Source organism: Sardina pilchardus, chromosome 3 (assembly GCF_963854185.1).
Source record: "Sardina pilchardus chromosome 3, fSarPil1.1, whole genome shotgun sequence".
NCBI lineage: Eukaryota > Metazoa > Chordata > Actinopteri > Clupeiformes > Clupeidae > Sardina > Sardina pilchardus.
Genome location: NC_084996.1, coordinates 25,614,900 through 25,637,985, shown reverse-complemented (window position 1 = coordinate 25,637,985; position 23,086 = coordinate 25,614,900). Strand labels below are relative to the sequence as shown.

At 45.1% G+C, this 23,086-nt stretch overlaps 1 protein-coding gene across 1 annotated transcript in view; it reads left to right on the top strand.

Annotated features, from left to right (window-relative positions):
- Positions 1-23,086, top strand: part of grid1b (glutamate receptor, ionotropic, delta 1b) — a 434,612-nt gene that overhangs the window by 400,802 nt on the left and 10,724 nt on the right. Inside the window, exons 11-14 of the mRNA XM_062532571.1 lie at positions 1,274-1,610; positions 8,676-8,814; positions 17,417-17,612; positions 19,386-19,552. Coding sequence (XP_062388555.1) covers positions 1,274-1,610; positions 8,676-8,814; positions 17,417-17,612; positions 19,386-19,552 — 839 coding nt within the window. The remainder of the gene's footprint in view (positions 1-1,273; positions 1,611-8,675; positions 8,815-17,416; positions 17,613-19,385; positions 19,553-23,086) is intronic.

Below are 23,086 nucleotides of genomic sequence, written 5' to 3'. Positions count from 1 at the left end.
GATTGGGGAACTTATTAACAAGGCAAGGAACCTGCACTTACACATTCACAAATGATTGGGGAACTTATTAACAAGGCAAGGAACCTGCACTTACACATTCAATAATGATTAGGGAACTTAAAATCAAGGCAAGGAACCTGCACTTACACATTCAATAATGATTAGGGAACTTATTAACAGGGCAAGGAACCTGCTCTTACACATTCACAAATGATTGGGGAACTTAAAAACAAGGCAAGGAACCTGCACTTACTCATTCACAAATACTTGTAAAAAGCTAATGAGATGAGTATGCTACTGTAACTCAACACATATCCAGCATGCAACAAACTGATCTAATTATTACAGAAATGAAATAGGACCAAGTTTTCTAAATAAATACACGCAACTAACCTTCGTAATAATATTAGAAAAAAGAAAAACAAAGAAAAAAACCTAAATAACAAAAGAAACAAGCAGGGTTGACACCGAGACATTGTTATCGACCTTGGTGATGGCCTGACCAGTTTGACCCAAGCTCCATTTGTCCCTGACCCACACACACACACACACACACACACTTGGACACCAACCAACACATCAGAGCCCTGGACAGCAGCGATTTACCATGGCAACAAATTGTGGAGGGCGCCACACACACTTTTTCAGCCCTGGGACAAATGGTGTGAGGGAGCACGGCCACAGATAGGTTATCAGGGACCAGACAGCTGCAGCTTTACAGCTCCCACCAGCCCAGTCCTATCACACAGGACGCTAGAGCTGGAAGCTGACCAACTCAGACAGTAGTGACCCCACCAACAGCACAGCCTGCAGGTCCCCTCCAACACCACATAGGCTTTACACAGGACAGGGCATCAGCACTACATTTAGTCATGTAGTAGAGTCATACTGTATGACGTCTGTGTATTATTGCTGGTTGTCGAGCACACCTTGATGTTGTTATGTAAAACATGTAAATGTAAACAGGTTTACTTCCATACAGAAGGTTTTTGGTCCCTGCATTTATCCCATCCGTGAATAAGTGAAAACACATAGCACACAGTGAAATGAAACACACACTAACCCGGAGCAGTGAGCTGCCTTGCTACAGCAGTGTTTGGGAGCAGTGAGGGGTTAGGTGCCTTGCTCAACTGTGTGTGTGTGTGTGTGTGTGTGTGGGAATCAATACATAAATCCTGTTTTATGTGTGACCCTTTTGTGTTGCCGTACACGGCGTGATGGTGATGGCCTGTTTTACTCTGTGTGACCCTTTTGTGTTGCCGTACTTCTCCAGCGGGCGGACCTAGCGGTGTCGGCCATCACCATCACGCCGGAGCGGGAGAACGTGGTGGACTTCAGCAAGCGCTACATGGACTACTCGGTGGGCATCCTGCTGCGCAAGCCCGAGGAGAAGATCAACATCTTCTCGCTCTTCGCGCCCTTTGACCTGGCCGTGTGGGCCTGCATCGCCGCCGCCATTCCTGTGGTGGGCGTGCTCATCTTCCTGCTGGCCCGCATACAGTCCCTCCGGAACCAGAACCCGCCGCCGCCCCCCCACCAGCAGGTGTCCACCGTCTCCAGCTCCCTGCACAGCGCCATCTGGGTCGTCTACGGGGCCTTCGTACAGCAAGGTACGGTACCCACATGTGTTCTATCTATAGGGGTGGTCTATGTGTTCTATCTATAGGGGTGGTCTACGGGGCCTTCGTACAGCAAGGTACGGTACCCACATGTGTTCTATCTATAGGGGTGGTCTATGTGTTCTATCTATAGGGGTCGTCTACGGGGCCTTCGTACAGCAAGGTACGGTACCCACATGTGTTCTATCTATAGGGGTGGTCTATGTGTTCTATCTATAGGGGTGGTCTACGGGGCCTTCGTACAGCAAGGTACGGTACCCACATGTGTTCTATCTATAGGGGTGGTCTATGTGTTCTATCTATAGGGGTGGTCTACGGGGCCTTCGTACAGCAAGGTACGGTACCCACATGTGTTCTATCTATAGGGGTGGTCTACGGGGCCTTCGTACAGCAAGGTACGGTACCCACATGTGTTCTATCTATAGGGGTGGTCTATGTGTTCTATCTATAGGGGTGATCTACGGGGCGTTCGTAAAGCAAGGTACGGTACCCACATGTGTTCTATCTATAGGGGTGGTCTATGTGTTCTATCTATATGGGTGGTCAATGGGGCCTTTGTACAGCAAGGTACGGGACCCACATGTGTTCTATCTATAGGGGTGGTCTACGGGGCCTTCGTACAGCAAGGTACGGTACCCACATGTGTTCTATCTATAGGGGTGGTCTATGTGTTCTATCTATAGGGGTGGTCTATATGTGTTCTATCTATAGGGGTGGTCTACGGGGCGCTCGTACAGCAAGCTACCCACATGTCTTATGGAGGCAGAGCAGTTGTTCTACTGTACTTGTGCATTTCTTTATTTAGCTGGCTCTTTTTTTTTTGTAAGTGACTTACAAATGAAGCAACTGAATTTGTATTCAGGCTCCATCCAAAAGAAGGCCGTTTAGTCACAATAAATACTTCTACAAACGCTACAAAGCAGCTGGAGGAGGAAACTGCTCTCGCTTAAGGAGCAGCCAAAAGAGCCGTCAAAGGCCACAGTAGTAGAAGGAAGTGCATGAGAAGTGCACTTTAAATGTGTTAGGTGTGTTAGAGGAGGAGGTCTAGAGGAAGAGGTGGATCAGAGAGAGACACTAGTTGGTAGCTTATTGCCCCACTGGTGAACTCCAGATGAGAATAGTCTGATTGCCCTGTGTGTGTAGGGGCAGCAGTCGGTAGCTTATTGCCCCACTGGTGAACTCCAGATGAGGATAGTCTGATTGTCGTGTGTGTATGGCAGCAGTTGGTAGCTTATTGCCCCACTGGTGAACTCCAGATGAGAATAATCTGATTGTTGTGTGTGTAGGGGCAACAGTTGGTAGCTTATTGCCCCACTGGTGAACTGCAGATGAGAATAGTCTGATTGCCATGTGTGTGTAGGGGCAATTGTTGGCTTACTGCCCCACTGGTGAACTGCAGATGAGAATAGTCTGATTGTTGTGTGTGTGTGTGTAAGGGCAACAGTTGGTAGCTTATTGCCCCACTGGTGAACTCCAGATGAGAATAGTCTGATTGTTGTGTGTGTGTAAGGGCAGTAGTTGGTAGCTTATTGCCCCACTGGTGAACTGCAGATGACAATAGTCTGATTGCCCTCTGTGTGTATAGGGCAACAGTTGTCTTATTTCCCCACGGGTGAACTCCAGATGGGATTAGTCTGATTGTCTTGTGTGTGTGTGTGTGTGTGTGTGTATGGGCAGCAATATCAGATGACACACTGTAATGGGTGCGTGGATATACAGCATCTACTCTAGTTGTGTTAGTGGGTGCGTGGATATACAGCATCTACTCTAGTTGTGTTAGTGGGTGCGTGGATATACAGCATCTACTCTAGTTGTGTTAGTGGGTGCGGGGATATACAGCATCTAGTTGTGTTAGTGGGTGCGTGGATATACAGCATCTACTCTAGTTGTGTTAGTGGGTGCGTGGATATACAGCATCTACTCTAGTATGTTCTTTGATCTGTCTCTCTGCCTACCTGGCCATTCAGTCTTTACTGTAATCTCTCCATGTAGAAATCCATATTTATTGAATCTCTGTCTAGCATGACTATGCGTAACGCATATGAGTAATTCTGCTTGTTTGTGGAAGATCCTGAGCTATGAACACAGACATGTTAGTGCAGATCCTGTTCATATGAGATTCCCATGTAGAACTGAACGCCTCTCTACGCTCACATAGCTGTGACATGACATTTAGAAAGGGCAGTGATTCCATTTACATGTCAAACAGCACAACGACACTTAAGGGAGAAGAAGAGCAGTCAGCGAGTCTTTTAACACACTCCTCTTTTAACACACTACTCTTTTAGCACATGTCTCTTTTACAGGGTTCGTACGGGTGCTTGAAATCCATGAAAATGCTTGGATTTTAATGTGGTGTTTTCAAGGTTTGAAAAATGCTTGGATTTGGGGTAAAATGCTTGTTAATGCTTGAAAGTGCTAGGCCTACATATTTCTCGGCAGTCTGACTCAATAGACCAATTATTAAATGAAGGAAAATAAAATTAATTTGCTGTATAATAGGCCGCTGACAATGACGACGGGTTTGGTGCTTCTTTCATTCACTCCGCAAGCCTTGTCCGTTCTCTAGTGGATTTCATTGAAAGTGAAAGCAGACATGTGTTGATGAATGTTTGATGCAAGTTCGATGTGTGTGGTGAACAATTTATTTCTTAGCAGAAGCCATGAAACGGTAAAGCTCAAATTATTTATTTAAAAGACATCATTTATGAAGTTGTTGGCTTTGCCACGCATTCACGTCCAGTTTGACGTGTCTGGATTTTGCGCTAATGACAGCAATCTCGTGATGGCGATATTGACTTTTCATTTCTGCGCTTGTAAACTAGTCTAGGCTACTGTGCTTGAAGTTAGCTGTGACAGACTAGCCTACTGGTTTTCATCGTTTTAGCCACAAAGCCTTACCTTAGGTCAACTAAATTGTTTAGGTAACACCTTGTCACGGAGGTGAACGCGTTTTTCCAGCCGCCCCATGTCATTCAAAACATATTTCAGGATAGTCATCTCACTATGAGAAAACGTATGTACTTTATGCTAAGAAATTAACAGGTTGGCATTCTTGGTAAACATCAGTCTTGCACATAATATTGAGATGATTTTTTAGTGGAAATGGCCTACTGTAGCATTGTTCTGATAGATGAAAAAAGTCGCCTATTTAAAGGCACAGTCTGAATTGTAATCCTATAGCTCTCCATTTAGTGTGTGCACTTGAACAACTAGTGATGTAGCCAATAAACAGAGAGGTGTAGTACATGTTACTTTGGAAGGAGAGGGAGTGGTGCAATTTGATTTTCTTTGGAACTTAAATATAATCAAGCAACCTCTTCAAACAGCATCAATATCAATAGGCCTATGGTTCACTATATTGTACAGGGGCAGGCTATATGTTATCAAGTTGGCCTAAATGTAGTCAAAATTATAACTTTATGTTAGTTTAAGTTAAAATAAAACATGTTATGAACTGAGAAAGTTCATGGTTCTACATCATTGTTGGCAAAATGATCATGATAGCCTACATATTTCAGCCATATCTGGTTTTGAGTAGGCCTAGGCTACTTTGCTATAAATGAGTTATAGACTTTATATATATATACATATATATAGACTATATTGTAGTATGTTATAATGTTTGAAATATATGTATCACAGTTTATCAATAGTTCTCATAAAAGTCATCTGATGTCATCATTTAAGGGGTTATTTTTAAAGAAATTCTCCTGGGGGTGTTGGGTATATTTTTCTCTTTTTTTGTCCTTTGCCAATCACACTCCTGAAATATGGTATGAATCAATCCATGCTGTTCAACACCATCGAGTGCTGTCAGTAAGAAAAAGAACAAGGAAACTTTATATGACATAGACCAAATAGAGCAGCAGCAAACACTAATGAAATGGGGCACACTCATTTTCAATGTCCCATTCAGTTAACCTAATGATAGCTGCTGGTTCTGTATTCGGCTTAGGTTGTATCAAATTTTCTGGATCTTTGTCGTACAGTGACCTCAAACAACAGGGCTTTGGATTTGTTCACGCTTGATTTCGGTACTGGAAAACTCATCTTGAAAGTCCTTAAAAAGTGCTTGAATTTGGCCATGAAAAAGGTGTACGAACCCTGCTTTTAACACATGTCTCTTTTAACACACTCCTTTTAAAATCAGCCTCTTTTGCTGTAACACATGTCTCTTTTGACACACGCCTCGCACCTGTGAACATGCGTGATGTGACACGCTGGCTACACCTGAAGTGTGTTTATTGCTACCACCACAGAGGTGGCTTTGAGGGAAGACGTTCAAACGTTCAGACGTTCAGACGCTCAGTCTTCTCCTGCCACTGAGTTGGGTGTGAGCCCAGGAAAAAACGTGAAAAAATGGAAATAAAAGACGCGAGCACCTCGACTATTCCCCACACCCCCAACACAAGCCGCTCTGCCAACAAGAGAGAGACGCATCTCTCAGCGCCTGGCGCTCTGCCACTTAACCCTGGCGCGGTGCCACCTAACCCTGTTGGCATGCTGGGTGACTGGGCGAGGTGGCACATGTGAGGAGGCCTTGCCCACTAGCTCCTCTGAACACTCCAGGCTAATGAGCCCCTTATGCTAATGCTTTTACAGCCCCTGTGTGTGTGTGTGTATGTGTGTGTGTGTGTATGTGTGTGTGTGTGTGCGTGTGTGCGTGCGTGCGTGCGTGCGTTCGTGCGTGCGTGCGTGCGTGCGTGAGTGAGTGAGTGAGTGTGTGTGTGATATGTCTTTGAGGTGTGTGTGTGAGAGAGAGAGAGAGAGAGAGAGAGAGAGAGAGTGGTATTGACTGTTTTGCCTACGTAGCATCAAGGTTAGTGGGCTTTAATGATTAGCATTAGCAAGTCTACAGGGGGTGACGGGATAAGAAGAATAGAATAACAAGACAGTACAGTATGTGCACCACCAGGGTGCAATAACAGAGTCCAGTACTTGATCAAAAGCTTAAAGAGCATATTTGTTTTATTAAGATCAGTATGTCTGTTTTCATTCATCAAAATCATTCTGTTTGGACACCAAACTAAGATCTTCAAACAAATTGCCATCTGGTGTCTCTCATCTCCTCATGCTGTTGCGTGTGTGTTGTGTGTCCCTGTTACACTGAAGTGAAATCAGCCGCTCTGCTCTCATGAGTGACCGGTCAACAGCTGTTCACAGGCCCCTCTGCTCCTGCACTGCCCACTGCCCAAAGCCCAAAGCCATCTCCCTGCCCACTGCCCACTGTTTGATGACAAGATGAGAGGGCCACAGTGTTAGATGGCCATTTCTTTGTGTACTTGAATGCAAAGCATCTCCTATCTCCCTCTCTCTCCCTCCAGACACGTCTAAAAGCTGCATCTCTAAAAGCTCAATGTACGAGTATTCCAGTCAGCTGCATCTGCCTTGCTAATGTTTCTCCTCTCCTCCTCTCTTCCTCTTTCTCTCCTCCTCTCCTCCTCTCCTCCTCTTCCTTTCCTCCTCTCTTCCTATCCACCTCTCCTCCTCTCCTCCTCTCCTCCTCTCTTCCTCTCTCATCCTCTGGTCCATGCCAGCTGAGACTCCCTCCAGGGCTTACACCACAGATCCTTCCTCCGCTTTGACCCTCATCTAACCCCTCTCTTACACACCAGAGACGGTTTATAAAGCGAGACGATTCATATGAGGGTAAATTCTGGTTTCATTGTGACGCAACTGCCACTCCCATTTAGGAGGCAAACGGAGGTATTTCTATGGTGGAAATAAACCTGTTATCAACGGCACCTGCTTCTGCTGATTCTACACCGTTCTAAACCGATTATCTCGTCACTGATCACGCCCCTTTAGGAGGCGGAAGTGGTGCCATTTCATTCCATTGAAAAAAACCTTTATGATTCATCTTAGTAACTATACGATCTTTGTACACACTCTCCAGCCTCACAAGTCGTGGCAGGGTCAGAGGTCAGGGGTTAAAGGTCAGGGTGCTGTGGTGGGCTGCTCCAGTCAGAGACGGTTTATAAAGTGAGACGATTCATATTAGGGTAAATTCTGGTTTCGTTGTGATGTAGGGTTCGCAACTGCCACTCCTCTTTAGGAGGCAATCGGGAGGTCCGGTGTCAACGTATTTCTATGGGAGAAATAAACATGATCTCGGATTATGACCATTCCCTTAGCCCTACATTCAGCAATGCAAGTAACAAATCCATATTCTACAAGGCACACGTCTTTCTAACATTCCCACATTGAAATCGTATTTTCCAGCGAGATAAATACATAGAAAAATAACTTTGTTAGCGATCTGTCGCTGTCTCCGCTAATAGCGCAGGCCGCCTCAACGGCACACTGCTTCTGCTGCTTCTACACCGTTCTACACAGATTATACTTTGTCACCGATCACGCCCCTTTAGAAGGTGGAAGTGGTACCATTTCATTCCATTGAAAAAAACCCTTTATGATTCATCTTAGTAACTATACAATCTTTGGGCCAGTCGTACTGTATGCTCTTTTATCTCAAGCTGAGCAGAGCAACTGACCAAACTGACCAAGGCCTGTCCTGAAGGGGCCTCTAGATGCATGAGATGGGACTTATCTGTGTCTGTAGTGTACTGTATGTTCTGCAGCACTGATGTACTGCTTATGTTGGCCAGGACTGATGTGTTATGTTGGACTGATGTACTATGCTTATTTCATATGAATGTGAAGAAAATCACCTCTCTCTCTCCCTCTACCCCACCATCCCTCTCTCTCTCTGTCTCTCTCTCTCTCTCTGTCTCTCTCTCTCTCTCTCTCTCTCTCTCTCTCTCTCTCTCCCTCTATTCCTCCCTCTCTCTCTCTTTGCCCTTCCTCTTTCATCCTTTCTCTCTGACTCTCTCTGCCCCCCCCCCCCCCCCCCTCCTCTTCATAGGTGGAGACTCAGTGGTGGGCTCTGTGGCTCTGCGTATAGGGATGGGCACTGATGTACTGCTTATGTTGGCCAGGACTGATGTACTATGCTTTTTTCATATGTATGTGAAGGTGAAGGAAGTCACCTCTCTCTCTCTCCCTCTACCCCTCCCTCCCTCTCCCTCTCTTTCTCTCTCTCTCTCTCCATAGGTGGAGACTCCGTGGTGGGCTCTGTGGCGCTGCGTATAGTGATGGGCAGCTGGTGGCTCTTCACGCTCATCGTCTGCTCCTCCTACACCGCCAACCTGGCCGCCTACCTCACCGTCTCGCGCATGGACAACAGCATCCGGTAGGACATCGCACACACACACACACACACACACACACACACGCACACACACACACACACACACACCGTATCACACATGGACAACAGCATCTGGTAGGACATCACACACACACACACACACACACACACACACACACACACACACACACACAAACACACACACACACACACACACACACACACACACACACACATACATAAGCACACACACATACATAAGCACACACACAAACACACACACACACACACACACACACACACACACACATACATAAGCACACACACACACACACACACACACACACACACACACACACACACACACACACACACACACACACACACACACACACACACACACACACACTCACACACACACACACACCAGGACACTCGGTCTGTTGTGTGTCCCCCTAGGCCATTCTTTGCATTGCTATACTGTAGGTGTGTGTGTGTTTGTTTTTGTTTGTTTGGTGGAGAAGATGATAATGGAGTTGAGGGGAAGGTCAGATGTGTTGTTCTGGGAAAGTGAGATGCAGGTTACCAAGAACATCAAAGTGATAACAGCTTTTAAAAGCCATTCACAATGTTGTTGCATCCTGTGCCCACTGTAAACGGCCATACAGCACTAGGAGGTGTTCACACTAGGAGGTTTTTATTTTCAGAAAACACTTGACCTGGGTGGTTTTTTTAAAGATAGAAAGCCGACAGGGTTTTTTTATTCCCCCAAAACAGCACAGAACGTTAATTTGAATTCCCATGACAACTGCCGTTCTAGAGCACAAGTACCGTTACGTTCATTGCTACTGGTTAGCTTAGCTTGCCAGGTGAACGGATGAAAACTGAAAATTAATTCTTACAATTATGGCCCAGAATCCCACCAATCGACCTCCAGATGGTCTCCTTATGGTAAATGTCGTGGTATAACTTGTTGGTCATGTCGTATAGCTCTACGTGTTCACTCACAAGAGCAACTAGTTGTTCGGCTGGCATCTTTTTTCTTTGTTTTGGTCGCCATTTTTTTTTTTTTTTTTTTAAAAGAACTTTCAATAAAGTTTCACTATGACGCAAACTCTCGTCCTTGGTCAGCTGTCCAAAAATCACTTGACGCGGGGTGTACTTTCTTGGAGAGTAGAAATTTCTCAACTTGAAAACCACCCAGGGTAGGTGGAAAAAAACGCCGGTGGCGGCGCCCAGGACCTTTTTTAAGAAAACCTCTCTGTATCATAGGAATATAATGTAAAACATCCACCTGCAACCGGAAAAAACACCTCCTCGTCTGAACACGCCCGCTGCAGCATCCTAGCTGTGCCCACTGTAGACGCCCATATCACACAGCACTTTAGCTGTAGCATCCTAGCTATGCCCACTGTAAACGCCCATATCACACAGCACTTTAGCTGTAGCATCCTAGCTATGCCCACTGTAGACGCCCATATCACACAGCACTTTAGCTGTAGCATCCTAGCTATGCCCACTGTAGACGCCCATATCACACAGCACTTTAGCTGTAGCATCCTAGCTATGCCCACTGTAAACGCCCATATCACACAGCACTTTAGCTGTAGCATCCTAGCTATGCCCACTGTAGACGCCCATATCACACAGCACTTTAGCTGTAGCATCCTAGCTATGCCCACTGTAAACGCCCATATCACACAGCACTTTAGCGGTAGCATCCTGTGCCCACTGTAGACGCCCATACAGCACTTAAGCTGTAGCATCCTAGCTATGCCCACTGTAAACGTCCATACAGCACTTAAGCTGTAGCATCCTAGCTATGCCCACTGTAAACGTCCATACAGCACTTAAGCTGTAGCATCCTAGCTATGCCCACTGTAAACGCCCATACAGCACTTAAGCTGTAGCATCCTAGCTATGCCTACTGTAGACGCCCATACAGCACTTAAGCTGTAGCATCCTAGCTATGCCCACTGTAAACGCCCATACAGCACTTAAGCTGTAGCATCCTAGCTATGCCCACTGTATATGCCCATATCACACAGCACTTAAGCTGTAGCATCCTAGCTATGCCCACTGTATATGCCCATATCACACAGCACTTTAGCGGTAGCATCCTAGCTATGCCCACTGTATATGCCCATATCACACAGCACTTAAGCTGTAGCATCCTAGCTATGCCCACTGTATATGCCCATATCACACAGCACTTTAGCGGTAGCATCCTGTGCCCACTGTAGACGCCCATATCACACAGCACTTTAGCTTTAGCATCCTAGCTATGCCCACTGTATATGCCCATATCACACAGCACTTTAGCGGTAGCATCCTAGCTATGCCCACTGTATATGCCCATATCACACAGCACTTTAGCGGTAGCATCCTAGCTATGCCCACTGTAAACGCCCATACAGCACTTAAGCTGTAGCATCCTAGCTATGCCCACTGTAAACGCCCATACAGCACTTAAGCTGTAGCATCCTAGCTATGCCCACTGTAAACGCCCATACAGCACTTAAGCTGTAGCATCCTAGCTATGCCCACTGTATATGCCCATATCACACAGCACTTTAGCGGTAGCATCCTAGCTATGCCCACTGTAAACGCCCATACAGCACTTTAGCGGTAGCATCCTGTGCCCACTGTATATGCCCATATCACACAGCACTTTAGCGGTAGCATCCTGTGCCCACTGTAGACGCCCATATCACACAGCACTTTAGCGGTAGCATCCTGTGCCCACTGTAGACGCCCATATCATACAGCACTTTAGCGGTAGCATCCTGTGCCCACTGTAGACGCCCATATCACACAGCACTTTAGCGGTAGCATCCTGTGCCCACTGTAGACGCCCATATCACACAGCACTTTAGCGGTAGCATCCTGTGCCCACTGTAGACGCCCATATCACACAGCATTTTAGCGGTAGCATCCTGTGCCCACTGTAGACGCCCATATCACACAGCACTTTAGCGGTGCATCGGGAACTGCTGCTTGTTAATTGTTTTTATATCATTGACTCTCCAAAAATGACACGTCTGCATTTTAATGTGGATAATCACATGAGCAGACAGACACCAGTGAGCGGAGAGGTGATGATAATTAAAGCTCAATTGATTTATGCTGTTTTTCAACATTTAGCCTGGTCTGCCAGAACAGGCCCAGAACGGCAATCAATTATAAAGTTAATAGGAGAGACAGTTTACTGTCCCAAATCTGGGCTGTTTGTTCACTATTGGGATGAGTATGATACTGGGTGTACACAGGTTCCAGAGGGAAATTACATTGTAGCCTGATCTGGTACAAAGCATCCTTTCTCTCTCTGTGATTTATGCAGTTTTGACATGCTTGTGCAAGTGAATATAGGTGTGCCAGGAAAAAATGCAAAATATGTGTATGTAAATTGTATGTAAATTATTGTAATTGTATAGTGCTAGAAATTCAATATATCTGCACAACCAGATAGTGGTAAAATATTCAAATATAAGGTGAATCAAATATACAGCATATAAATGTTAATGCTGCTTCCTCCGTTTCAATGATAATTGCGCACAACCAAATGCCCTGGAGTGTTGTGCAGTGGTCGTGCAAACCGCTCTCTCCAAAGTGGGAATGATTAGTCCTGGGCAATTCCTTTTTGTCACGTCCATAATGCCAGTGACATGCCGTGGTATTTGTATGATGTGAATGATTACTTTGGTATGATGTGAAACATTATTTTCGTTTGTGCATTTTTCTCATGTACATTCTTCATTCAATAATAGCAATTGCTCAAATTTCATGTAATCATTCACCTCATAACATACCATCACAATTTATTGGTGTTATGGATGTGACAAAAAAAAGTGTAACTTTTCATGGAATTGGCCTCGTATAGATTGAGAACTGGCAGGCCGTGTCATGAGTGAAACTAAAACAAACGATTAGTTACAGCAAACACAACTTGTCACTGGAGGCCATGACCCTGGTACAGAGGCACATACAGTAAAACAGCCCATTGGACAGAGACATAAAACAACATAAACACCACAAAGCTCAATATATGAGATATGTACTGAATAAACATGCCCCTTACATAATGAGTGATATGACATTTGCAATATAGTAATTACATGACTTTTAATGACATTTATTGTTCTTTCTGCTGTCACAACATATTACGTCTCCATTAAATCATCAAGGACTAATTCAGTCCTTGGAACCAAGTGTTTGCATAGTGTATAAAGAAGGGAGCCATGAAACATAGGACTGTCATAGCAACATGTGATTAATGCTATACTGTTACTATGCAAACAAATTTCTCTTCCATTGGAAATCCCTACAGTATTAATGGCAAGCTTAACAGCTGTTATCTGCGTTTTTCACAACATCCTCTCTTCATTAAGTGTTTTTTCTTTGTTTACATTGTTGAGCAGACTTGGCATTAGTCTCTAATTCCACGGCCTAACAATACGTTTCAGGCACTTAGACAATAGCAGAGTGTGTGTTATTTGTAATATTGACTCAATTCTTTACAAATGATTACAGCGATTTCAGTCCCCGTGTCACTATAAATTAGGTATGCACATTAACAAAAGCCCCTGCCAGCTGAACAGACAGGCAGCCACAAGCACAAAGAGTTTAGAGTGATTAGTACTGTATTAAACAAATGTCAGTCAGTAAACATTTCGAGATGATTCAACAATTACCAAGCAGTTCCTTCAAGACATGTAAATGTAACCTTTGAATTTGTATTAATATTTAATATCTCTCAAGCACTTATCTAAATGAAATCCCACAAAGTTGTGGAATCGCGTTGTCGTGTTGTAATGTGACTGACATTTATTGTCACCGTTATAAACACATTTAATTTATTCAACTTAATGTGAATATGCTGTATTCCACTGACATGTGTTTGAGGGATTTGTAATGCTTTTGACAAAAGCGCTACAGGATGGGGAGTGTATGTGTGTGTGCGTGCGTGCACGTGTGTGTGTGTGTGTGTGTGTGTGTGTCCTTAATTAATGATTAAGCATCAGTAAAAAGCAAGCCCTCCAAGCAGGAGTTATGGTGGGAACAAACATTGTTGGCGTGCGGAGAGAGTGAGAGACAAGAGGCGAGGCGAGACGAGGGATTAAATCAAACAGAGTGAGTTTACCACTTCAAAGCCGGCGCATCAAAGTCACAATTATATTCCCCTCTTTGGCTCCTCTGTCTCGCTCGCGCGCTGCTTGATCTCGGGATTATAGGATCCGAGCGCTGCGGCCCTCATCTTTATTTTAAGGTGCTGACATCCCCAATGTGGCCCTGCGCTGCGCTGGGCTGGGCTGGGCTGTGCGGCGCACAACAGTGTGGTTGTTGGAGTAATTTTGGAGGATTCCGACTCGTCTCTGGATGTCTCGGTCGGTGGGAACATGTCAGAACTTAATGAAACTGAATTATTTATTGCATTTAAATGACTCCCAGTCTTTGAAGGAGTAGCCGGCATCCCTGCTTGTGTTCATTTATTTGCTTATTTCCTGGAGCATGAATGGGACTGAAATGCATGAAGTTATTATAGCTGCTGGTCATTTAAAGAAAGTATGTATTTTGAGCAATGTGAACACTGTGTTGAATTTCCCCTTGGGGATCAATAAAGTGTCTATCTATCTATCTATCTATCTGTGTGATGGCCCTTGCTCACGCTGCTGTGTGAAGAGGGATTTAATTAGTTAGCCAAGTGTTCAATCAAAAACAAAACAGCATTTGGAGTTGGACGGCGTATAGACTACTGCTAACGCTGGCTGTGTCTGAATCATAAGTACACACGCTGGGCAGCGTGCATTTTCCGGAAGTTACGTCACAATGGACTGTCCGAAAGTCAAGCGCTCTCACTATATGGGTACTTCATTTGGCGTGATTTCCAAGCGTGCATCGATGCATATATTTTGGCCTCAGATATCCCATAATCCATTGCGCAGGGCAGGTCAAGCTCCACACGTCATGCAAATCGTCAAGCAACACACCCCCCTCCCCGAGTCAGGTGACGCCAACTAGTTTGTGATGTCCAAATGAAGCATACTGAGGAGCAAGCTAACTGAGACGCTACTGGAAAAAAGGGTAGTATCCAGCGTGCGCCCTTGACTTTTGGACACGGCCGCTGTCTAAGCTCATCTCGTTATACCAGTCCAAGCAGGTTTGGCGTGGATCATAATCTATTCAGAAACACAACGCTCTCCCCATTTCCTCCCCCTCCTCAATCTCACTGTCCTGTTACCTGATGTAGTCAGGAAATAACACACACAGTCATGCCTTGAAAACACTGTCTTATATCCTATGGGCATGGTCATGTTATAACATCTGATCAGGTCAGGAAGATGCTTCAAGATGATATCAAAGACAGTACTATGTGTGGCCAGAAAGATTTGTACAGTAGATGAATGACTTTAGTTTGTGATCAGAAGTAGAACCATAATCACCAAGTTTTAATCTGCCAGGTCTGTCAGGTGTCCCAAAGGTGTGTGGTGTTTGTTGTGTCATAAACTGAGTGTTCTAAAGGTGTGTGGTGTTTGTTGTGTCATCCGGCAGTGTCCCAGTGGTGTTTGTTGTGTCATACTGTAAACTGAGTGTTCTAAAGGTGTGTGGTGTTTGTTGTGTCATCCGGTTGTGTTCCAAAGGTGTGTGTTGTTTGTTGTGTTATATACCGAGTGTTCCAAAGGTGTGTGGTGTTTCTTCTCCACAGTGACAATAAATATGTCTACGCCTTATGACTAATTTTCATCTCAAGTCTCCATCTGGGCTTGCATTCCTTCGCCAGAGCTAATTTGATTAACTTTGTCTCTGTTTTCCTTAAGTGACTATTTATCCAAACGTTAACCAGTTTGCGAAAGATTCACTTGTATTGATCTGCCAGAGAGTATCAACTGTGATTACACACCAGAGAGTTATTTTGAAATATGGAGCGTTTCATCTCAGCGGTTGGTCGTCACTGATTAATTTCTCATATCTGACGCTGATTGATTACACGATTAAAAGACCAACGACTGAATTAGAACAATCCATGTGCAAGCTTTTCTCACCAGCACATAATATCCTGTGACCATTGTGTTGCTCTTGTGTAATGGCGACTAAACAACAGGTTTGAATTGAAGCTAATAGTTGATGTTTAATAGGGCCAAAACAAGTCTAGTCTTGATTAGTGTCTCCATGATTAGTGTATAGGGCTCTTTCTCCATATCTAACCAGCACGGCAGCACAAATATCTGTCCATGTCAAATCTAATTTTACGATGTAATCACATGGATGTCTTTGTATTGGTCAATGTCACCGTGGACATGACTGTTCCCTGGCCTGTCACTCTCATCACCATAATCGCAGTGGTCATCTAGACACACTCTAATGACATGAAGAGTCCAGAAGCTTTACCCGCTCTTTTCTACACAACACCCAGGCCCCTCACCGCCGCCGTTGTCATAGCAGCCGTTGTGAAGGCTTCATTATTATGCGCTCTTACCCTTCAATCAGCTGTTGTGTTCTGTTCTGCCTTGAGTGGCACCAATCACACGCCACCTCTGTTGACGCACTGTGGCTTGTCATCTCGAACCATTTTTGCTGTTGGATGTTTTTTTGTTTGTTTTGCGGTCTGCTTTCTGTTTGTGTTATTTTTCTCTCCCCATCATTGGCACTTATTGAGGAGCTGTGAGAAGAAGACGGTCATTGAGAGCAAAAGAACACAGAACGAGTGCCTATCCCCCCTCGAGTCCAAATCACTTTCTTTATTGCGCTCAGTGGAAAACAGAGGAGAAACAAAAGTAAAAAGAAAACAGAATCAGCAGTCTAATTGGCCAATTTAGGACCCAATTCTGGGGAGTTGGTTTGTTTTGAAGGATTGACTGTAACCGACTGGATGGATGTGCTTTATTCAGTCACAGAACACTTGTAAACTGGTAACAAAAGGGATAGCTGTAGATGATGCTGCCTCTTCAAAAAAGAAAAACGACAATCATCTCGAAAAACAAATCATCTCTGGAACGCAGCTTTTCAAAATGACCACGGGACCGTGACGACCGGACTGTGATGAGAAAGGACTCCAACTGAGTCCTTTTAAAATTAAAAACGATATATTTTATCATAACTATTCACACAGTAGAATAAAACACATTTACTGGTACATACTACTGAATTGGGGTCTTGGGGCTGCAGCAAAATAAAGGTTGTGTGCCGTATCTTTAATATACACTGTAATAATAATACAAGCTTGTCACAGCTGTTTCCATATTATCAGCTCGCTCCACTGAAAACAAAGTGCAGGCTCTTTGTTATCATACTGTATGTATGTGGTGGAATGGGGTGAACTTTCTAGTGGTGCACATACAGTATAGTAGAAGTTGTCCCAATTAGCTTATCTTAAACCTAACCGCTTGCTTCATGGTGTGTGTGTGTGTGTGTGTGTGTGTGTGTGTGTGTGTGTGTGTGTGTGTGTGTGTGTGTGTGTGTGTGTGTGTGTGTGTGTGTGTGTGTGTGTGTGTGTGTGTGTGTGTTCGTGCATGTGTGTATGTGTGTGCGTGCATGTGTGTGTGTGTGTGTGTGTGTGTGTATGTGTGTGCGTGCATGTGTGTGTGTGTGTGTGTGTGTGTGTGTGTGTGTGTGTGTGTGTGTGTGCGTGCGTGTGTCCACCCCACAGCACGTTCCAGGACCTGGCGCGGCAGGTGGACCTTGCGTACGGCACGGTGCGGGACTCGGCCGTGTACGACTACTTCAAGGCCAAAGGCACCAACCCGCTGGAGCAGGACAGCACCTACGCTGAGCTGTGGAGGACCGTCAGCAGGAACGATGGCCACGACTTCTCCGTCTCCAGCCCCTCAGAGGGCATACGCAAGGTACACACACACACACACACACACACACACACACACACACACACACACCTACGTTGAGCTGTGGACGACCGTCAGCAGGAACGACGGACATGACTTCTCCGTCTCTCTCACACACACACACACACACACACACACACACATACACACACACACACACACACACACAAAAAATGGACTCATACATTAATTTCCTGTGTATTAGCCGCATTGTGCATAAGCCGCAGGAAAGTGTTTTATGCAAGATAAAGGAAACAAAACCAATTAATACCATGTTCATTGGTGAGGACATTTTGCAAAATTAATGTATAAGATAGGTTGGGAAGTTGCGGTAAACAAAACTCACACACACTCACTCACACTCACAGGTACAGTACAAATCATGATGAAATCCTAGCCACTCACACACCCACAAGTGCACTCATAAAGAAAACTTGCACACACACACACTCACAGATATCTCGCATGATGAAATCAATGCCATTCTCATACCCACACTGACAGAAACACATCCACATATCCTAAAAATACCCGTGCAATAAAGCAACAAAAAAAGTATGAAAACTTAAGAAGCATTCTCATTCCCCATGAAACACAAATCCTCTCCCTCTTGATTAACTGCAACTTGTGTCTTCAGTAAGTCAGGATTAGTCGTCATGTGCTGTGCCGATTCATTAAGTCCATATCAGTATGTATCATTGCAATAGATAAGGCTGAGACGCCCAAGAGAGAGAGAGAGAGAGAGAGAGAGAGAGAGAGAGAGAGAGAGAGGAACCTCCAGAGAGCTCTTCAGCCATTCCTGAAACTTTAGCATCTTGTCATGGGCTGCAGCATGTTGTTTTGCTGAACAGCACACAGAAATGCTAATCGCTGAAATCACACATTTATGCTCCTTTTATGCTAGCATTTAAATAAGGAATAGTCTGGAGAATGAGTTGTTCTGAAACACATTCTTGAATTATTGAAAAAGCCCAATTATGTCTTTGTCAAAAGTGGAATGTGTGAAATGTTTTTATTAGCATCACACATGTTGACATTTTACTGATGAATAAGAGTCTGCCGCTGCCATTTGGAACTTCTCAAAGACTGTAATTTTCTTTTACAACTGGGAAGCAAAGTTTGTTGCCTGACAACAGGCGGATTAATGGCAACTCCCAGAGAGGAAAACAGGGCATCAACACCCCACTTGTAGAGAGAGACCTAACCTTTGTGTTGGCAAAATGTCATGCAAATTATGCAGTGCTTCGATAAACATGGAGATTATGTGAAATTACTGCAAACAGAGATGGAACGGGACACAAAAAGGTTATTACAAACCACAACTCTTCACTGCAGTCTAAACGACTGTGTACCAACACAGCCCTGTCAATGTGCCAACAGTTTTGGAGAGAAAAATCTGTTTTTCTGTGCTTTCATTGAATGTAATGGGTGTGTTGAAGCGTAGCGGCGCCGCCGGCGCTGCAGGACCATCGGTCAGCCAGAGCTGGAGATGCAGTCGCACTGCTGTGTGTCGTTTAGCGTCTGCTGCAAATGCACGTCCCAATATGTCACTTCTATTGGTATTGTTCATTTAAAAAATGGTTCATTGTAACTATTGTATTGTTCTTATTTGTAAGTCTGTCTGGATAGAAGTATCTGCTAAATCATACAGTATAACCATAACCATATAACCGTAACTGTTATGGCCTTTGCAACATTAAAGACGTCCATCGATCTGAGAAAATAAGCGCTGCGCGTGGGAATAACGGCGGCGCCGTGTCGCCCGTGTGTCCGCAGGCCAAGAAGGGGCCGTTTGCGTTCCTGTGGGACAAGGCCGTGGTGGAGTACGCCGCCCTCACCGACGACGACTGCAGCATCACCGTCACCGGCAACAGCCTCAGCAGCAAGGGCTACGGCATCGCCCTCCAACACGGCAGCCCCTACCGAGACCTCTTCTCCCAGAAGTAAGTCCCCAACTCTCTCCCTGATCCCACACACATGTCCACCATTAAACACGTGTAGTACTCCCTGCCCACTGCCACTAGGTCCTCTTCTCCCAAAAGTAAGAATGCCCACACCCACACTGAAAGCCCCCCACCCTCACTCCCTCTGATCCCACAAACATGTCCACCATTAAACACGTGTAGCACTCCCTGCCCACTGCTACTAGGGCAGATAGGCTGTGTTATTATCCCAGAAGTCATTCCCCCAGTTCTGACTGACACCCCACCGAAAGCACCCCATCTCCTCCACCACCACCACCACCACCCCCACCACCACCACCGCACTCAGAGCCAGAGCCATGGCAGCAGTGTAGCTTGCTGATTGGCCTGCGCAGCATTCTAGAGGAGCACTTCCTCCTCACACAAGAGTGAGTCCTCCCGCTTCCTGGAACGTGGACAGCCCAGAGCCTGCTGACAAATCCCTACAGCATTTTACAGTTAGCACTCTCTGCCTACAGCTGTTTTTACAGCGCCGTAAAGAAGCCCTGACCTTGGAGCTCTGTTTGAGCTGCATTCACACACACACACACACACACACACACACACACACACACACACACACACACACACACACACACACACACACACACACACACACACACACACACACACATACACACACACACACACACACACACACACACACACTCTCACAAACATGCGCACACACACACACACACACACACACACACACACACTCACACATACACATACACGCACATACACACACACACACACACACACACAAACAGTCATTTCTTTCTTCTCTAGGAAATATAAGTGAGTTTATCTCCACCTGGGGTCTCTGAAGACTGCTATAAAAAATGGCATTTCATACTTCAGTAGATCCGTTTTGGCGTGGAGCAGTTTACAGTGGAGCAGGAGATGTGTGTGTTAAGGCACTGACTCCCTGGAGGATAAGCCTCGTGAACTTTGACCTGCAGCATCAAAAGACAGCATAAACGGTTATATCCTCATGTGAGAACAGTGCACGCTTTACTATGTTGGCATGACCAACACGGTTTATATATAATGGGTCACAGTGTGTACACAAGGTGTTATCAGAGCCATATAGATACATGTATCTACTGTATATGGCTCTGGTTAGTATCTCATACAAGATTCTAACATACAATGGGAGAATATTCTAGAATTTCTATTTGATGAACGGTTCTTTGGTCATGGTTCTGAAATGCCTGTCCCAACTGAGGTGCAGTTTGATAGAGTAGGCCTAAACATACAGTAACCCTACAGTCACACACGCTACAAGAGACAGCGACAACTCCACCAACTTGCCATTGAGTGGGGAGGTGATTCGCGAGTGATTGACGGCTAACGATTGCTACATGCTAGGTGGCTGACCGATAGCTCGTACATACCTTCAGATATATTTTTTGGTTACAAAACCTGGCTTTTTGGATTTTAAAGTTTATATTCCTCACTAGAAGTAGCAAAATATAAGGCAACCAACCCTGAACTTACTTGTTAGTACAGAAATACTGCCTTCGATTAGTTAGCTCCGCCATCTTGGATAAAATTTTCAACTTTACTTTCAAACAAGGAACGTCACGCTGCCTTCACTCCGATTGGCAGTCGCTTTGTCGCTTCACTCAACATTTGCATAAAATAGCCTGCTTGTCTATTTTAGCCCCGCCTTGCTCGCGACAGCGGCAAGCTTCGCTTGTCTCTGGCAAAAGCCTACTCCCATTGAAAATGAACGGCAGCTTATCGTTTTGTCGCTGTCTCTTGTAGCGTGTGTGACTGCAGGGTAAGGATCACATATCTGATCCCAGTCTGGCTAGCATAGTGTAGCATGTCTGTGCGCCCGTACAATACTTGTCCATTTGGCTGGGACCCAATAGCGCTCGCCCGTGTAGCGCTCCCCAATAGCGCTCCTCAATAGCACTCCTCAATAGCGCTCCCCAATAGCGCTCCTCAATAGCGCTCCTCAATAGCGCTCCTCAGCTCCTCAATAGCGCTCCTCAATAGCGCTCCCCACTAGCGCTCCTCAATAGCGCTTCCCAATAGCGCTCGCCGTCTCTCCCCGGGCCTCCCGCGTGAGCTGTGCTATCAGAGAGCAGGTCACAGAGGAGTTGGGGCTCATTTGACTTCAGTGGCCCTCTGTGTCACTCAGCCAATTAGCTGTGCTCGCTAACGCGCCCGTAATGACGTTAGCATAATCTGTTATGACTGAGGAGGTGTGCGCTACCTCCACAATGATCCCCCCCTCTGCGCCAGTATTTAGTTTAATATGGTATGAAATATAATGCCATAAATGTAACACAATAAACACATGATTAAATTTAATAAAGGTTTGGTGCGTGGGATGGAGTATCCTTTGCAGGGAATACGGCCTGATAAACTGTCGTAATTGCTTGGTTCAGGGATTAAAGAGGTCCTTCAAGTAAGCGCCCTGTTTGGAGTTATAATTACCGCAGGGGATAATAAAGCACTTGTTTAAATGTTTAATTGTTATTGGTGCATCCGTGCCATTGTGTATGAGTGTGAGAGCATCATTTACACAAAGTTCCCATTCATCTTACTCAGTGGAGCCTGCTCTGTGGAGTTTTGTTTACTTTCCATTTGATTATTTATTTCGCTTTGCTTCATGTACCCCTGTGCTATTTGAAGTTGAACCCAAACTCTTGTTTCATTAGTTTCACTTTCTAATGCCTCCGTATTATCCATTACAAATTGATCCCATTGCGACAACAGATGCGGGCAGATCGTCTAAATCTGCACATAATCACTTGTAACCAATTAAGAGGGTATAATTATATCGGCGGCTGGATTTGGGGAAACGGGAGACTAATTCGCTCCTCACACACATCTTTCATCGATCCCTCAGAACAAGGACTCATGACTCAATAGTGTGCAACACTGAGACAGGGAGGAGTGCACAGAAGCCTTTGTGCTAGATACACCCTGGCAGAACTTGCCCTAACACAATATTTGTGTGTGTGGGAGAGAGAGGGAGAGAAAGAGAGAGAGAGAGAGAGAGAGAGAGGGAGAGAGGGAACATGAGATATGTTATTATGTCACATGAATATGTAATTGGTAGTGGTGAGTGAAAAAGATAAATGTTTGCTTTTGTCATGGCAAGGCCCTGAAAGCATATTGAAGACAATAACAAACTGATCCCCTTGAGCAAATACAAGGGCTGAATTTGCTGGCGTTGTTGTCACACGGTAAACTGAGGAAAATGCTCATGTTCTTCACAGGCACAAATATGGCATATCCCTTCCAGCTAAGCTATCCATAGCTTAGTTCCATCTGTTTGTGTTGATGGCCATTTGTGTTGATGTGCCATTTCACAAGCCAAGGACATATGTAAAGAGATGCAGTTTGACAATAAACATGCTTTGACATTATAGAACCCCCTGGAGCAATTAGCAGCTAGCAACCAGCCACTGCAGTCATTGGTTGCTAATGCAGTTGTCTACCCACCCAGCCCCACATTAAGTGCCTATAGCCAGAGAAGCTTAACCTCTGCGT